The sequence below is a fragment of the Antechinus flavipes genome, chromosome 1 (assembly GCF_016432865.1).
Source record: "Antechinus flavipes isolate AdamAnt ecotype Samford, QLD, Australia chromosome 1, AdamAnt_v2, whole genome shotgun sequence".
NCBI lineage: Eukaryota > Metazoa > Chordata > Mammalia > Dasyuromorphia > Dasyuridae > Antechinus > Antechinus flavipes.
In genome coordinates this window covers 12,591,628-12,607,903 of record NC_067398.1, presented here as the reverse complement: position 1 = coordinate 12,607,903, position 16,276 = coordinate 12,591,628, and the positions used below count along the sequence as shown (strand labels likewise).

General features: G+C 41.2%; 1 protein-coding gene across 10 annotated transcripts in view; it reads left to right on the top strand.

Annotated features, from left to right (window-relative positions):
• ERC2 (ELKS/RAB6-interacting/CAST family member 2) overlaps positions 1-16,276 on the top strand; it is a 985,497-nt gene that overhangs the window by 154,950 nt on the left and 814,271 nt on the right. For 6 of the 10 annotated variants that reach the window (XR_007950813.1, XM_051979047.1, XM_051979089.1 and 3 more), the window contains exons 3-4: positions 4,232-4,255; positions 5,398-5,814. Coding sequence is in view for 9 of the 10 variants with exons in the window: in XM_051979047.1 (XP_051835007.1) it covers positions 4,232-4,255; positions 5,398-5,814 (441 nt within the window). In the remaining variant the exon portion in view is untranslated. The remainder of the gene's footprint in view (positions 1-4,231; positions 4,256-5,397; positions 5,815-16,276) is intronic. The other 4 variants (XM_051979082.1, XM_051979112.1, XM_051979055.1 and 1 more) reach the window with 1 other exon arrangement.

Genomic DNA, 16,276 nt, shown 5'->3' with positions numbered 1-16,276 from the left:
ATCACTTGAAAGCCTACTGGATACATGATCAATCTGTCAACTAAAAGGCATTTATTAAATGCTTTCTGGGGTGCAGATTCCAAAGTGTGATAGATTTTGTTCTCAAAGAGATGACACAGTAAGAGATTTTTTCACTTGAGCCTCACAACCATCCTGAGTAGATGCTGTGGGTATTATTATACCTGTTTTACAGATAAGGAGATTTGAGGTTCAGAATAAGTTTTGAAGTGACCTGAACTAGTTATGGTCAGAGGTAGCTTTTGGACACAGTGTGCCTTTTTGATCCTCAAGCCTCTCATGTAACCACTAAGCCTCCAGGTTTGTTACCTCTGTGTTCAAGTGGGTAGAATTCCTCTTGCCATTTGGCAAGAAGAATTATGTAGACTAGGAGGGAAGCTGAAGAGACATAACTTTGGGATCTTCAGGGCTATCATGCAAGTGATTCTGGAACTGGAATCATAGAAAGGACCTTAGATAAACCATGGAGTTGACAGAAGACTTGACCTTTGCTCTCCATGATATTTGGACAGTGTGAGTCTATTGGAAGAGAGTTGACTCTCTGGAAGCTCCAAGCTTACTTGTTCTTCTGGGATGAGTTACAACCCTTAAGTTAGCACTCTCTAGGGCTGGAAGCTCCCAGACGATGAAAGGATTCACCAGAATGTTGGGAGTTAGGTTTTTGAGCATTTCTAATTTTCATTGACCTTCCAAGAGGGTTCTAAACTCCAGGGTGTTACTATTGGTTTGGTGAATTGTATATGATCTTGAGAGTGTGGGGAAAGTGGAAGAGAGGGGCAAGTGGGTAGGGGAGAAGGTGGTAGAGAGGGGAGGTGGGACTAATGGAAAGGGAGAATTGTAATGATTGTTTATGAATTACTAAGACTTTTTAATGCATTTTTTCCCCCATGGGGTGAAATAAAGCGGGTCCTGAAACTGATAGCTGTTATTATTCTTAGTGCCGTGGGGGAATTGGGAACCCTTTTATCCACATCCAAAGAGACCAATGTTAAGAGATTTTTCCCAGAATAAACTCCGCATGAGAGCAACATGGAACAAAGAAATGTGATTAAGGTTTGGGGAGGCTGCCTGATGATCAGTCTTGGTCCAAGGAAAAGCAGGTTTTTGGTGCAGGTTACCTTGAAATGAAACTGGCCTAGGGCTGATTGACTCCTGTGTAGAGCATAAACTCCAAAAAGTGGATTTCCCCAACTTTGTAGCTTCGTTCTGTGATTCTGCGTTCCTGATTCTATTCCTTACTGCAGAGAAACAAGAATGGATTTTTTTTCCTTTTCCAATTGTTTGGGCTTTAACAGATGTTGGTTGACTTTCAAAGTTGCCTGGCCTGCCTTAAGATAAGGTTGCTGAATCATGCTGAGTCACGGGCTTGGACAAATGGAGAATAATTGGAAACATCTGGGCAGACAGTGACTTCCACTGGCTTCTCTAAGAGGTAGAGGAGCAGCAGGAAGGGGCCAAGCTGGACCAGGGGAGGGGGGAGAGGGAGGCAAAGCTGAGTCAAAGCTGCTGCTGCATGGGAGAGATGAAGGTTAGGGACCTGAGGTGGTGGTGATGGGGAAGATGCTGATGGGGAAAGGTTGGCATTGTGAGGTAGGCCTTCTGGGACCCAGCTTGCTTGTTAGCCCAACTCCTAAAAATCATCCTCCCCCCAGCTCTTAATAGTGAGCAGTGAGCACCAGTGCCAACATCTGCCCCAGTGATTATAATTATGCCCTGCCCTTTGTGGCTCATGGAGCTTTTATTAAACATGCACATCTGTTGCCTTTCCATCTGAGCTCTGGAAGGACAGAGAGTGGACCACATGCTTCTCTGTGTCCCCCCACAGTGCCTGGACCGGTGCCTTGCAAAATTTGTGTTTTTGCTAAAACTGAAGTCTTCTCATTCTTGAGTTAACCAAGGAGTTTTCTTCTTCTTCTCATAAGATTTCTTGTGATACAGTGTAGGAAGAACAGCTTTATTCTACCAGTACTCTAGAACAAGAGAACAAAGGAAAACTGAACATAGTTTTTGTACCTTCCCTCCCTCTCCTCCTCCCCAGGTCAATCTTGCCTGAAAACAGATGCCATCAGTAGCCATCATCTCTACTCTATTGTTTCTGTTCTGGTGGAGGATCTCCTTGGGATCCATTAGGCTCCTCAGGGCTTCATCTGTACTGTTCCTATTCACTTTGTCACCAGTCATTACTCTTGGCTGAAGCTCAGCTGTTTATCTCTGTGTCTCTGTCTCATTTGGGGGGTCTCTTTCTCCTTTTTGTCCCTCCCTCCTGCATGGATTTTCTCCTCTCTTTTTCTCTACATTGGTTCTCACTCTTGTTCTCTTGTTTCAGTCGCTGAGATTCTCTCCTTTGTTTCTGTTTCTTGGCTCACTCTCTTGGTCTGTTCTCTCTCTTTCAGGATTCTCTTTTTAGCTGGATGTGTCTTCTTTCTATTGATTCTTTTTTGTTGTTGTTGTTCTTCTCTCTTTTGGATTTCTTTCTGGTCTCCCTTTCTGGGTTCTCTTTTAGTTGTCCTTTTCCTCCTTTCTTTTACTCTGAATTATCTCTTGCTGATCTCTCTCTCTCTCTGTCTTTCTCTCCTTGGTAACTGCCCTATATAAAGATATTATCTCCCCTTTCCCTCTCTGCCCAGCTAGCTCTCTCTCTCTCTCACTGTCTCTCTCTCTAACATAAAGATATGATCTCCCCTCTCCCCCTCTCTCTTCCTCTCTCTGCTTAATACGTCCCTCCCCAGTCCCCCCTCTCATTGGTAGCTGCCTTATTTAACATATGACCTGTCTATGTGTGATATATCATAAATGGATTCTGGTTTACCTCCTTCTAACAGACACTATAATTTCTCTCTCTCTAAAGAGTGTGGGAGGAGGGTTCAGCATCCGAGAGCAGGAGCCTACCTGAGTGATACAAGCATGGGCTAAGACTGGTTTGCTTGGGCAGCCTTGTTCTTAAGTTTACTTTTTTTCTGGAATTGAGTCGTCTTTGGAATTTCCTCTGGCAATCATTGTTAGGGCACAGAAGGAAACCAGTCTCCTTTTCTCCATTATGACTATACTTTCCTTCTGACCTAAAGTAGAATCATTTGGCTCGATCTCTCATCCTACTCATTAGTTTTGGGGCTGAACAACTGTTGACTTTTCCCCAAGTCATATTCACCATTTTAGACAAACAATTTCCAATGCAGGAGGGGGGTTAAAAATGTGCTGTAGGCTCTGAAGATTTTTAAAAAAATATCTTAAGTGACAGGAAGTTCATAGGAAACCTTCCAGTAATTCAGATGTTTTCATTTGAACAGAATATAATCTCTTTGAGGACAGGGACAGTTTTGTTTTATCTCTGCTTTGTGCAGTGCTTTTTGACTGAATTTCTGGTAATTTCTTGTAATCATGTGAACTGATGCAGATGGCAAACTGTTTTTTTTTTTTTTTTACTCCTCACAACAAATCATCTTAATCCACCCATATTTATTGTGAATTAACTGTCTATAAATCACTGGTGACAGATTCTTCGGCAGGAGAAATCCGAGGCACAGTTTCCTACCTAAAAAGAATTCACAATGTAGTTGGGGATCACACACATGATCGTCAATGAAATCCAGTAATTAACAAAGATATATTCCACCCTTTCTGTGTATAGATTTCCTTGGCTTAAGACTGGAGCAAGTGCTCTGAGATCCAGGAACACCAGCCTACTTGCTCTTCTTTCTTTGTGCTGTTTTTCCACCTTCTAATGCTATGCCTTTGTATTGGCTCTGCTTCATGCCTGGAATGCTTCTTTCCTGTGTTTTGTGGCTTTCATGGCTTCCTTTAAGTCTCAGCTCAAACCCTGCCTTCTGCAAGAGGCCTTTCCATTTCTCCCCTCTGAGATTACCTCAATTTAAAATTGTATATTATATATATGATGATAATGCTTCCCTTCTCCGAAATATTATGCAAACTTGGAGTTAATAATTTTAGTGAAATAAGAGTTCTGTGTACCAAAGGGGATAAAGCTTAGTTTTTGGTTTTTCTTTTTTTGATTTCCAGTTTATCAAGCTTCTTCAGTGCTCTAGATGTTGCAATGCTTGTGGGTCTCTGCTGTAATAAGGAACTGATTTTTTTTCCTCTGAAGGTACTTTATGTTGAGTTAAGTTTGATTCTGTTAAGCACAATTTGCTTGCATTGTATCTTTGTGTTGATTTTTTGCTTCTTTTTTTTGTTTTTCATTGGCCATGCCGTTCAGTTTTTGGATGCCAGGAGAACAAAGGTTTGTCGACTCTTTGCAAGTCATTTGTTTTGCTAAGCCTAGCCCCTCATCCGTTGGGTGTGTTTGTGTGTGCATTTGTTTTCCTTTCGCTTACAGATACAGTGAAACTGTTTCCTAAGCTTGTTTGCAGCTTTGTCCTTGTAAAAAATGAAGGCATCTTTGTGTCCACTCTTTAGGACTGTTATTTGCATTAATGGGTGACCATTTATCTCTGAAAAAGAACAGACGGGAGGAAGGGATCTATAATTTTGATCCACATGAGGGGGCTCCGTCCCACAATGCTGATAGCAGATACTGGCCCAATGGTGACTTAGGACCCGAGTCTGCAATAGTTCTCCAAGACACATAGACACTGTTTTTTGGGCCCATTTGTTGGGAGCTGCTCTAGAGTGACTCACCCAACTAATCAGTGCCCTTATGATTCTTGCCTTTTAAGTCTGGCCTTATTTACTGTGCCATGCAGTTACTGAACCAGGGGTGTTTCTTTTATCATGGACACCTTGGGCAGGACATCTGTGGAAGCCTGTAGACCCCTTTTCACAGCCATATTTTTAAAAGCATAAAAGTAAAGTTCACATGCTTACAAGGGAAGCCTACCTATATTGAAATACAGAATATATTACATAAATACATTATATATGCAGTAAATATATACAGTATAAATATTAGATCTATTTACGCACACACACACACACACACACACACACACACACACACACACACAATTCACAGATCCCAGGTAAGATCCCTTGCTCTCCAGTCTTTACCGAATGACTTAGAAAATGTTGAATCTTTGAACTTTGTGGACATAGAGAAGGTCTGTGTGTGTTGCACTTTTAACCCTTTCTACCACCTAACTTATAACTTTTTTTGGTTTATTTCACTTATACCTGACACTAACAGCATCTTCTGTGTGTATGTGTGCATTCTCTTTTCTCAAGACATCTGACAAGTGTCAACTAATTTTCCACATTTTCATTTGCTAATAATCCAACCGAGGCCATTCGGTAAGACTTCATCCCAGGTCCTCTGGATCTCATGACTAACATGACATGTTCACATTGGGTGAGAGTGGGAATACCTTTTGGATCTTTACTGATTCTCTTTCCCCCCCTCTCTCGCTTCTTCTTCCTCCTTTGTAGCATCTGCAGTTGACAATTCAGGCTCTTCAAGATGAGCTCCGCACCCAGAGAGACCTTAATCATCTCCTCCAACAGGAGAGTGGCAACCGCGGGGCCGAGCACTTCACCATCGAACTGACGGAGGAGAATTTCCGAAGGCTCCAGGCTGAACATGACCGCCAGGCCAAAGAGTTGTTCCTCCTGCGGAAGACCTTAGAAGAGATGGAGCTGAGGATCGAAACCCAGAAACAGACCCTCAATGCCCGCGATGAATCCATCAAGAAACTCCTAGAAATGTTACAAAGCAAAGGTTTGCCTTCAAAAGGCATGGAAGATGACAACGAGCGAACCCGAAGGATGGCTGAGGCGGAATCTCAGGTGAACCACTTAGAAGTGATCTTAGACCAGAAGGAGAAAGAAAACATCCATCTGAGAGAGGTAAGAGCAGTACTATCATTTCTGAATGTATCAATGAGGGGGCTGACTTCTGGGTCATTTTTCCATTTTGAAATGTAATGGTGGCTCTTTCCCGTTGGAGCATCCATTATTCTACCCTTCATGCATTCTAATTGGCTTTGAAATATATTTCTTGAGCAAGATATTTCTCCCCACTGGTTATTCATATTTTAGTTAGTGTGTACTTATTAAGAATCCAAGACTAGGAAGCACATGTTATAGGAAGGTTGTTTACAGTGATTCCCCAGAGGTGATCTTACTTTCAACATCGGTTCCCTTTTAGTTCTCATATTTAGTAAGTTTCAACTCTTTAGCTCACCTTAGGCCTGTGGGAACATAGTGAACAGGGAATTGGGTGCACAATGCAGGTGGATATTTTTCAGTCGAATTTGCTAGAAAGTACACTATGATCCTAGAATGACTAACAATTGAAACAGGGTAGCCCAATTTTGAATGTTATCTGTTTAGGATAATTTGCATTTACCCCATAAAAGGATATTGCTATTTTTTTTTATTGACATCTCTTGGACGTACCCTTTGGTCATTCTTCAGGAATGCAAGATTCCATTGTGTTTTCCATCATCTATTTTGTGATTTAATCAGCAAGCTCTTATTGAGGGCACACTCCATGCCGGGCGTGATGCTTGGTGGTAGGGATAGCGAGACAACCTTGTGGGGGTCAGTGCCTTTCAGATGCTCACCTTCCAGCATGGGAGACAACATTAATGTGTATGTATAGATGTGAATCAAAGCTGATGCAAGGTCACTATGTGTGTGTAGGGTGACAGGATTTAGGACTTAGGGGAACCAGGAAAAGTGGGAACATGAGCTGAATCTTAAAGGCAATGAAGGGATTCCAAGAGGAGGCAATGAGGAGATGGAGGAGATGGACAGCAGGGCCAGTCTTGGTGGAGGGTTGTGAGAAATGTCAGGAAAGATAGGATTGGGCCAGATGGAAAGAGCTTTAAATGCCAAGTCAAGGGTTGAGTTTTTCTTTTTGAAAAGTTGGTAGGCTCCATCTCAAGTCACTTTCAGCTCTACAGACCTCAATTTCCTCCTCTGAACTTCATGACACCAGAAACCCCTTTTAGTTCTTGATTGATAGTTCCTCTTTGAACCCAAAGCTAATTAAACTCTGTTTTCAGGGACTGTTTGACCCTTGACTATGAAGGCAATAAGGAGGAACCTATATAGAGGGCATCCAGAAGACTGGGGGACTTTTACAAATCATACTTGGAAAGTTTTGGATAGTTAGGAGAAGTGGTTTCCTCCAATGACACAGATCTCAACCTATCTACAGGGAAGCAGAATGGCTAGGACTTATCTGGTTCCCAAAATACGTCACCATCAGGTTCGTCCTGGTCACTGAGCTGCCCTTGGATAGCAGGTACAGCCTGTCAGTCACTGAGTCCATTCCACCTAAAGGTACTCTTCAGAAAAAAATGGCCCAGGAAAATAGGGCAATGGGTTAGATATAATTTGGGTTCATATTTAGATCCACCAGGGATAAATGCAGAAGATACCAGAATTCCCATCGACTCTCTATGGGGGAGGCCAAAGACATATCAAAAGATTAAGAGGAGGATTATGAGACCTTGACCTATCACCATTTCCTTCGGGGAGAAGAATTGGCTTTGGAAATTCAAAAAATATCACACTTGGGAATTTAAGCAAGTTTAATTTCTCTTCACGCTCCATTTTGTTTTTAAGATGTGGGAATTATTTTATTGATATTGGAGAACTCTCAATGTAAAAAAATCTCCAGAGCTGCAAATTGACATGTGACTCACAAATTGCTTTATTTCACTGAAGATAAAATTAGCTCCAGTACAATAGAAAAGGCACATTGTTGCTCTGGGCTCAGAGGACCTGAATTCAAATCCCGTTTTATCCATTTACAACTTAGGACACTTTGACTCTTTGGACCTAATGCCATTCTTTAGTCCCCAGAAATTACTTTCCATATGTTTTGTATTTTCTTACATTTGATTCTTCCCCCTCCACCATAGGATAGAAGGTCTTTGAAGGTTGGAACAGGCATTGAGGTACCCAAGAACTTTTGGACAGGAGAAGGATTAAGGAGATTTAGGATTACGAAGGCAGGGAGATGCTGAATTGTATAAAAGAACTGTCTTGGAGTCAGGAAAATTGTCCTTAGATCCTTGTTAACTGTGTGAAGCAGGGTTGTCTGTGTAGCCTTAAGTGTAGCATGAACACAATAATAGCATCCACCTCCCAGGTATATCATGAGGATTACATGAGACAATCATAAAAGTAAAGCACTTTGCAAACATTAAATGCTACAGAAAGTCTGGATCTAACTGTTATTGTTGCTATTGTTATTGCCTCGTCAGGAGCATGGAGGGCTCTGGTGATGGTTAGATGGACTCTCTTTCCTCTTTTTGGTACCTCCCTAGCTCTCTAAGTGAGAAGGGCTCCCACTTTCTGTGTTGTTTTGGGGAAAAGGTAGAAGGCACTTGCATTTAAATGCCCCTGCAGCCTGTCTCCCCTGTAAGCCTGTGTCTCCCCCGCTTTCTTGGTTTTGAAGTCCGTTGGCTTGGACTTGGAGCATCTTAATGCCGATCAATCCTTGACTGTGTGTGTCAGACTCTTTGCATTAAAGCCGGATGATTCATCTTAAAAGTTAAGCTGTATTTCTTGGGAAAAGAGCTGTCCTCGTGGGCACCAGCCCTAGGAGGAGAAAGAATCGTTTTCCCTCATTTTGGGAAACCCATTTAGGGAATTCTGGGAATTTGAAGGAGTGGAATCCTGGCTTCCAGAAGTAGGAAGGAGATAGCTTTTTGTGAGGGCTGCTAAAGGTTAGTTAGAAGGAAAGACAACTGTCCCAGTGGGTAACAAGGAAGCTTTCTGACATTCAGCGATCCCTTTTATTGGGATTTCAGTGGGAAATGATCAGCTCTGAAGTGGTGCCATTTATCTGGTGAGTAACAGCAAAGGTACCAACATGTCATTGTGGAATGAGAAACAGAGACCCAGAGTCCTTGCCAGCCCAGAGCTGAAGGAGCAGGGCTAGAGGTTCCCCAGCTGGGAAAACGTATGAAAACTTTCCAGTGGGTCTTAGTGGGTTTTTAAAAATTAAAAACAATAAGAATAGCTCATATTTATCTCTCCCTTACTATATGCTAGGCACTGGGCTAAGTGTTTCACCATTATTCTTATCTCATTTTATTCTCACAGCAACTCTGAGAAGGAGGTGCCAGTATTATCTCCATTTTCCAGATGAGGAAACTGAGGGGCCCAAGTCACATAGCTAGTCAATGGCAGAAGCTGGATTTGAATTCAGGTTAGTTTGATGGACACACTATGGAGAATGAGCTGTGTAGTCAGATGAGGTGGATTCAAATCCTGACTCTGACAGTTCCTAACTGTGTGACCCTGGGCTACTCACTTCTCAAGCTTCAGTTTCTTCATCTATAGAGTGGAGATTACTCTTGCATCACCTACTTAACAATACTAATAACAATAAAAATGACTTTTATTTAAGTCCCCAAAGTAGTTCTTTTATTTGTCTGTCTAAGGAATCTGTAGGACATCTACCCTTTTCCTAGCTCTCCTATTTAAGTGTTATTTTCCCCCATTAGAAAATAAGCCCACTGAAGGCAGGGTCTCTCTTGCTTGTATTAGTGTCACAAACTCTAAGCACAGCATCTGGCACACAGCAGCAGAATCAGAGCCTTTTTCATTGAAGATAATAATGATAGTGATGATGGGGATGATGAAGAGGAAAATGATATGATGATGTGATGAGATGATGGTAGTGATTATGGTAATAATGAGAGTGATGATGATGATGATGATGATGATAATGATAGCGGTGATGTGATGAGATGATGGTAGTGATGATGGTGATGATGATGATGATGATGATGACAGTAATGATGATGATAGTGATGATGCTATACATTTTATGAGGAAATGATAGAAACTGTGTCATATCACTGAAAATTCAAAAAATTACCAATGTTAAAAAAGACACGACTGAGGATTATACATCAGAAGCGCTCTATCATTCAGACTAACAGATAGATTCCCATATTGGAAGGGGAAGTCCTCAATAGCTAGTCAACTAGTCTGTATTAAAATCACTTACTACGTGCCTGGCAGTGTAGTAAGTATGAGGGATGCAAAGAAAGATAAAATACCATCCCTGCCCTGAAGGAGTTCAGTACCAAATAGGGCTAGAGACAACTGTGTCCAAGCAAACAGTATTCAGTGTAATTAGGGGGAAGCTCAGAGGGGAAGCAGTAGCATTAAAGGGGGCCAGAATGGCTTCTTATGCAGATGGAACTCGAAAGATGATGGCTGCCAAAGGATCTAGAAGGTGAAGAGGAGGGAGAGAGCGGTGGAACTGAAGCATCAGCCCAGATGAAAGGGCCACTCCTAATGCCCAAATAGGACACGGATTTTTGAAAAATTATGACCACCTGATTGTGGCGGTATTCAGTTCTCATGCCATCTACTGGTGAGACAGAAGCTGGCGGGTTGCTTACCGTAGGGGTTGGTGAGCATCAGTAGGGTATCTACACTAAGACTGGCACCAATGTGGTGAGTCCCTGAGAGCCGGGGGCCACCAGGCTGCCAAGAAGGGGTGAAAGAGTGAGTAGGTCAAAGCTCCCTTGCTGATTACTAGTGGGATTGGTCCCATGAGTGGCTACTGTATTTCCAGCATGGGTGAGATAAAGGAAGACTAGTCTCAAAAAACAAAATATTACAAAAATGAAGAAAGAAATGGAAAATTTCTGAATAGCAGTTTTGAGGGTGCCCCCAGATGGAACGCTCACTACCTCCAAACTCTGTGGAAGGAAAAGCTCCCAAATATCTAATACAAGTGAAAGAATCAAAACCACCTGAGAAGGAGGAATATACACCATCCTCATTATCCTTTCTGTACCTACAGCTGTCCCAACATTGTATCATTTTTATGAGTCTTTTAGAAGATGCTCTCACATCCCACCACTTTGATCTGATTTTAAAAATCTATTGGATTTAAAAAGCCCAGTGGCACTATAACAGAACAGTAATAGGATAGCCAGATGATTTAGGCTATTTCTGTGTGAATGTCATCAGAGAAGCGTGAAGCCGTAACAACTGACGTTTCTTTATGGTGTACAAAGAGCTAAGTGCGTCACTGTTGGGTCCTCTCACCAACCTTTGGAGGGGATACTATTATTATCCCCATTTTAGATGAGGAAAGTGAAGGTCAGAGAGAAGAAGTGATCTTCTCAAGGTCACCCAGCTGGCTAATGTCTGGAGTAAGATTTAAATCACTGTCTCCTTGACTCTGAAGCTAGCCCTTGAATCCTAAAACCAGGTGGGTGAAGAAGCCACTGTCAACTACCAAGGGTGTGACTATCACTGTTTCTAGTGCTAGGCCCTAGCATATGGTACATGAGGGAAGAAGTGGTTTTTTGCTCAAAATGAATCAAGAAAGGAATAAAAAAACAGTCATTAGAACCTGAAATGCTTGGTATTTGAAATTGTTGCAAAAATAGAAGATGAAGCATAATCAGAGTGAAGGGAGTGTGTTGGATTTGGAGTCAGGAAGATGAGTTCAAATCCTCTTCAGACACTAAGTAACAATGTGACTCTAGCAAGTCACTTTAACCTCTGTCTCTGTAAAATGGGGTTAATAATAGCATTTCCCTCCAAAGGACGTTGTGAGGTTCAATTGAGAAAACATGTGTAAATCGCTTTGCAAATCTTAAATGACTCTATCAAGACTATTATTGTTATTATATTAAGAAAAAAAACAGGAAAAAAGACCAGAGATTGAGTTTTCCATTGATTGTAGCAGCTTCATGATTTATTGTTTATAATCTGGCTGAGTTCTAGGGACATCCATGCTAGATAAAATGTAGAATTGGGATAGAATTCTTTTCATCCAGATTTCTAGCTTTTTTTTTTTTTTTTTTGGCAAGTTGATGTTTCAAGATGCAAAGACAACAGCAAAGATGATCTTAGTCAATCAGGCAGCAAGGTGGTGCAGTGGATGGGAGCGAGGCAGAATCTGGAAGACACAAGTTCAAATTTGGTTGCAGACACTAAGTACCTGGCAAGGGAGCCTCTGTTTTCCTCAGTTTCCTAAGCTGTAAAATGGAGTTATAATAGTATCTACATCTCAGTATTGTTGTGAGAATAAAATAATATTTGTAAAGCATTTAGCACAATATCTGATTAATAGTAAATATTTAATAAGTGCTTGTTTATTTCCCTTTTCCCTATGTGGAGGATAAATGGGAAAAAATATTGAAAGCAAGGAACCCAGGTGGGATGCCATTGCTGGAGTACAGATGAGAAGTAATAAGGTAATGAGATAAATGAGTGATTTAGATCATTTGATGAAGTTCCCCTTCTGCTCTTCTCTTTATCTTGAAATCTCTTGAAAAAGTCCCACCCCCAACTTCCTCTTTCTTTCCATCAGACTGTGTTAATGAGCTGGGTCTTCTCCACCAAGACCAACCATCTATCCTTGATTACCTCTCATCCTGTATTCTTTGGCAGAAATGTCTTTTATTTATTCCCACCTCCTTAATTTGAACTCACTGTCAACTAGTTCCTTCCATGCTTCCTTCAAACAAACTTTTTTCCATAATTTTTTTTGGCAAGACAATTGGGATTAAGTGACTTGCTTAAGTCATGTGTCAGAGGTCATATTTGAACTCAGGCTGGTGCTTTATCTACCACGCCACCTCAGTTTTTTAAGTTATTTTTGTCTCCATCATTCTTAAAAATCCTTTGATATGTCATCTATAAAAGAGGCCTGTGATCTGCCTTTTTATATCATTTGACTGAGATTACTTTTTCCAAAATCTCATCATCATTTAATAGCCGAATATAACAACCTTTTCTCAGTTCTTTTTTCTTCTTGGCCTTTCTGCAGCACCATCTTCCCAGTTGTTCAGGGGATCTCAAGGTCATCTAAGACTCTTTCCTCTCCCTCACCCTCTGTGCCCAAACGACTGTTGATCATCATCACCTTACAGTGTAGCTTTAAGCTCCTTATTCTAGTCCATCTTCCACTCAGCTGCCAAAATGATCTTCCTAAAATACAGATATGACCACAGTGATTTTTCCTCTACCCAAGGTGCAACCCCCCTTCCAATCTTCTACGCGTATAACCTTGGCAATAGTCTGGCTCTTCTTCACCCTGCACATTCAGTTCCTTGCTAAATCTTACCATTTCTATCTGTATGATATTTCTTGAGTGTATCCCCCCGTTCACAGTCCCAATTCTAGTTCAGGCCCTCATTATATTTTAACTGGGTTATTGCAATAGCCTTCATTGGTTTTCCTGCCTCGAGTCTCTCCTAACAGTCACCAAGGTGATTTTCCTTAAACATTGACTTGACAATGTTCCTTCCCTACTCAACCAGCTCCAGTGCTCACTTATTGCGTCTGGGATTGAATAGAAACAACCATGATGAGTTGTTAAAGTCCTCTCCCAAATGGCTCCTCTATATTCTCTCTCCCACACTCTGCGATCTAGCCAAATTGACCTTTTTTTCTTCCTTTTTCATTTATACCTCTTTATTGCCTCCCTCTACTCTTTTGTGAAAGCCATCCCACATGCCTGAAGTTTACTTCCTGCTTCCTTCTGCCTTTCTGATTCTCTCTTCCTTTAAGACATATCTCTAGCACCATCTTTGAATGAAACCCTTTCCAGATCTCTCTTCCCTACAAATTGCCTTCCCTTAATATATAATATACATATATATGTATAATATATTATATTAGTATATAATATAAACTGTCTTGTATTTAACTATTTTATATTTATGTACAGATTCTTTTCTTTTTACAGGAATAGAAAAGTTTGAAGAGGGGAAGAGTTTGGGAGGGGCAGGTATTAAATTCCATTTTGGGCATGTTGGGTTTGAGATGTCTTTTGGATATCCAGTTTGAAAATATCCACTTGGTAATGTGAGATTGAATTTGGGAAAGTAGTTTGGGCTGGATAAATAGATCTGAGGGTCATCAGCATAGAGATGTTCATACAATCATGGGAGCTGATGAGATATTTAAGCTATAGAGGACAGAGGGAGAAGAGAAGAGGACCTTGGACGGAACTCAAGGCACAATTTATGTTTAGGGAAGGAGATGTGGTTATGAATCCAGCAAAGAAGAATGGGAAAAGGTGCATCCAGACAGGTAGGAGAAGAACCAGGAGAGAGCTTTTGTCCCCAGACAAACACTGCAGAGGATAGAGCTGAATCTATATGCGGCAGGAAGAGTGGTATTAAATGTGAAAATGAAACAGTATTGTTGTGGAGGTGAAAGACAGATCAGGAAATGTTTGAAAACAAAATGGAAGAAAGAAGTGGGAAAACAAAACATAGAAAATCAAAAATCTAACATAAATGAGAAGGCGTATTGATAATCTAAGACACTAAGAAGTATATAAGTTGAAATTTGTGAAAATTAAAGATATTGAGTTTCCAGTATTTCTTCAGCATAAAGATGGCTGTTAGGAATTTGAAAAGATTTATAAACTTATATTTTGGACTACTAGACTTATTTCTATTAGTTGGTGGTTCTCCTATAACCCAGAGTTTTCTGCCCTTTTCTCGCCCTCCCCCAGTCCCCATACCATTGAGGTTCCTTTCCTGGTTTTCAAATAAACATTTTTTGCCCCCATAGCTTCAGGAGAACTTTAGACTATGGTGATTTTATCATGTGGAAATCTAGCACAGATGTTAGGTATTACCTTTGCTTTTTCCCCCTTAAAACATGGTGACCACACATGCTTTACTCTAAGTACTATTAAGTATTTTTTTATTATTGCTGTTAAAAAAAAACACCCTTGCCTTCGGCAAAGTCCCCCTAAATTGCTAGTAAAGGCAAATATTAAAATTCCAGCGATCATTTATGCATATTCCACTAAAAATATGCTGAAATCATATTTGGCGTCTGACATGGATTTAACCTCGTTTTTTGACCTGTTTGATAAAGGGTTCCACTCCTGTACTCTCGACTTAAAAACTTGAAGTTTTGATTAGAAGACCCTTTTTTCCCTCTCTTCTCCCAAGTTTTCTCAGGCCTTGAGGCCTCCACTCGCCGCTCCCCACCCCGCCTCTATCTTTGAACTCTGCTCGATCAAATAACAAGGTTTGATGGGAGGATTTGAGCTGCCAGCATGCATTAGTTAGCGTGTGTTTTTTAAAAGTTATTAATGAAACAAAGTTTTTCCTCCTACAGAAAATTGAACAGATGTGTTGCAGACGGTCTGTGTTTACTGTGAATGCCTCGCGAAGGAGCTGGTAGTCAGGGCTAAGGAAATGCTTTATCAACACCAAATATTTTTTTCATCCCCAAAAGGTTCGTTACTGAGATTAACAGCCACTCTAGACTGTACCTTTTTATTAGGCTCATTAGTGTCTCTCGCTCCTTTATTTCTCTTGGCTAGACTTGAAATATTCATCTAATCAGTTGCTCAGAGAGTTCCTTCTATTTCAAAGAGGGAAACCAAGAATCCATATCATCCCCTCTGGTCCCGTCCCTTCTTTCCCTCCCCCATCTATGTTTTTTAATATGCTGAAAAGAAATATCCAACCAAAAGGCTCCTCATTAAGAAGACTCTTTTCTCCCCAAAGATAAACAGAAATGTGTGGGTTTTAGGGGCCGATTTTTGGATGGAGGTATTTTGGCAGCCTCTCCAGACAAGGAGACCTTGGCCAAAGCTCATCAGGGAGTTGGATAAGACTATTAGAAATGGGGCTTGAGCAATTGGACCTCCACCATGGCCCATGGTCTACTTGCCGTGACCTTTGAAACCACAGTTTTTATAGAATGGGAAGAATTAGGCAGTGGCTTGAAGCATCCAGGACTCAGTTCCTGTGCGATATGGAGCCCCTCACTATGGTTGGTTCCTTATCAATCACCTTTGGAAATTTGAGACACTTTAAAAAGGTGTCGATGTTAAATCACAGGAGGTGTTTTTGTGCTCCCTGGTGAGCACCTCAAAGAAAGCACGTGTATTTATTGAGGTCCTGAAAAATATAGGTGCTTAACTTAGGAAGTATGATATTCCAGATTGATCAGGAGACTTAAAGATGTGAATGACTAGCCTGTATTTCTTTTCTTGTGTGTGTGGGGCAGGTTTCCTTTGAATCCCTCCCCTCCTTGTGCTTTGCTGCCTTCTAAATTCTAGGAAAATAATTCCCAGGGACCAACCCATGCCTGCCTACCCAGATGTCAATGGGGTGGTCAATCAGGATGGAGTGTTGGTGGGCTTATTAGATAGATCTCTCTCTCTCTCTTTCATCCATCCAACTATTTATCTTTTTCTCTTCTCCTCCCTCCCTTCCTCCTTCTCTTCTTTCCTTCCCTCCTTCCTCCCTTCTTTCCTTTCCTCCTTTTCTCCCTCTCTTCATTCCTTCCCTTCTTTCCTTCTCTCCCTCCCTCCCTCCCTTTCTTTCTTCCTCCC